The 1,143-nt window shown below is 65.4% G+C and overlaps 1 protein-coding gene across 1 annotated transcript; it reads left to right on the top strand.

The window, feature by feature from the left end:
- The first annotated feature begins 24 nt into the window (after window positions 1–24).
- Window positions 25–1,126, top strand: LOC112392034 (signal transducer and activator of transcription 5A-like). Its single transcript, XM_024733574.1, has 2 exons — window positions 25–761; window positions 969–1,126. Exons 1-2 carry the CDS (start codon window positions 600–602, stop codon window positions 1,122–1,124), a joined length of 318 nt encoding a protein of 105 aa, XP_024589342.1. The 5' UTR covers window positions 25–599; the 3' UTR covers window positions 1,125–1,126.
- Window positions 1,127–1,143: the final 17 nt, after the last annotated feature.

Genomic DNA, 1,143 nt, shown 5'->3' with positions numbered 1-1,143 from the left:
GGCTGCTGCGCTCAGCCCCGCGGAGCAGGGCCTTCCTGATGCGGCTCTGTCCTGTGAGGTTGGGGCTGAGAGCTGCTCCATGAGCCTTTAATCCCGTCCTGTAACCCATTGACCGTGAGGACTGACTCTCACCTGGAGCTGATGGTGCCAGGCAGCTTCCTGAGTATTTTCTGTATCATTTTTGCTCATTTAACGTCACAGCAGCCACTGAGGCAGGTGCCGTGATTCTCCCATTTTACACCTGGGGAAGCTGAGGCAGGGGAGAGTGAGGTGATTTGCCCGAGTTCACCCACCTTCTAAACGGCGAGGACACACTTCAGACCAGGCAGGGTGGCTCTAAGCCGGACCCCGCGTGGGGAGAGGAGGGCTGGGCGGGCAGGGAGGCCATGGGCTGGCTCCTCCCCAGCTGTACCCCGAGCTTCCGTCTCCCCACTCCCCAAGGGGAGCTCAGAGTCGGGGGGCCAGGGGACGGAGCCCACTCATCTTTGGGGGCTGTGGAACCCTGACGGGCCACTTGTCAGCTGTGTCCCCTCCAGGGTTTTGCCTCCAGAACAGGTGAGTGCGATTCTGCCGGGCTCCCTGCTGGACCCGGGGAGGTCATGGTCGTGGGTGTCCTGTGCCCTCCTCCAGCTCAGTTTGCCCAGCTGGCCCAGCTGAACCCCCAGGAGCGTCTGAGCCGGGAGACGGCCCTCCAGCAGAAGCAGGTGTCCCTGGAGGCCTGGCTGCAGCGCGAGGCCCAGACGCTGCAGCAGTACCGCGTGGTGAGTGGGCTCTGCGTCCCTCCCCTCCCGGGCGTGGACCTGAGGGAGGGAGAGAGCCAGGAGGAGAGCGGGACCCAGCAGAGCAGGAGGCCAGAGCCTTCCCCGCTGTGTGGGCACGCAGGGCAGAGCGGGTCGGCAAGGGGTGAGGGGAGGCCCTGTGGGTGTTCTGAGAGCCCAGAAGGGCCGCTCCGCCCGCCCGCCCCGCAGGAGCTGGCCGAGAAGCACCAGAAGACCCTGCAGCTGCTGCGGAAGCAGCAGACCATCATTCTGGATGACGAGCTGATCCAGTGGAAGCGGCGGCAGCAGCTGGCGGGGAACGGAGGGCCCCCCGAGGGCAGCCTGGACGTGCTACAATCCTGGTAATGGTAATGGGGGGCCAGGC

The sequence above is a fragment of the Neophocaena asiaeorientalis genome, unplaced genomic scaffold (genome assembly GCF_003031525.2).
Source record: "Neophocaena asiaeorientalis asiaeorientalis breed wild unplaced genomic scaffold, Neophocaena_asiaeorientalis_V1.1 C48233014, whole genome shotgun sequence".
Taxonomy (NCBI): domain Eukaryota; kingdom Metazoa; phylum Chordata; class Mammalia; order Artiodactyla; family Phocoenidae; genus Neophocaena; species Neophocaena asiaeorientalis.
This window is presented reverse-complemented; position numbering and strand designations above follow the sequence as displayed.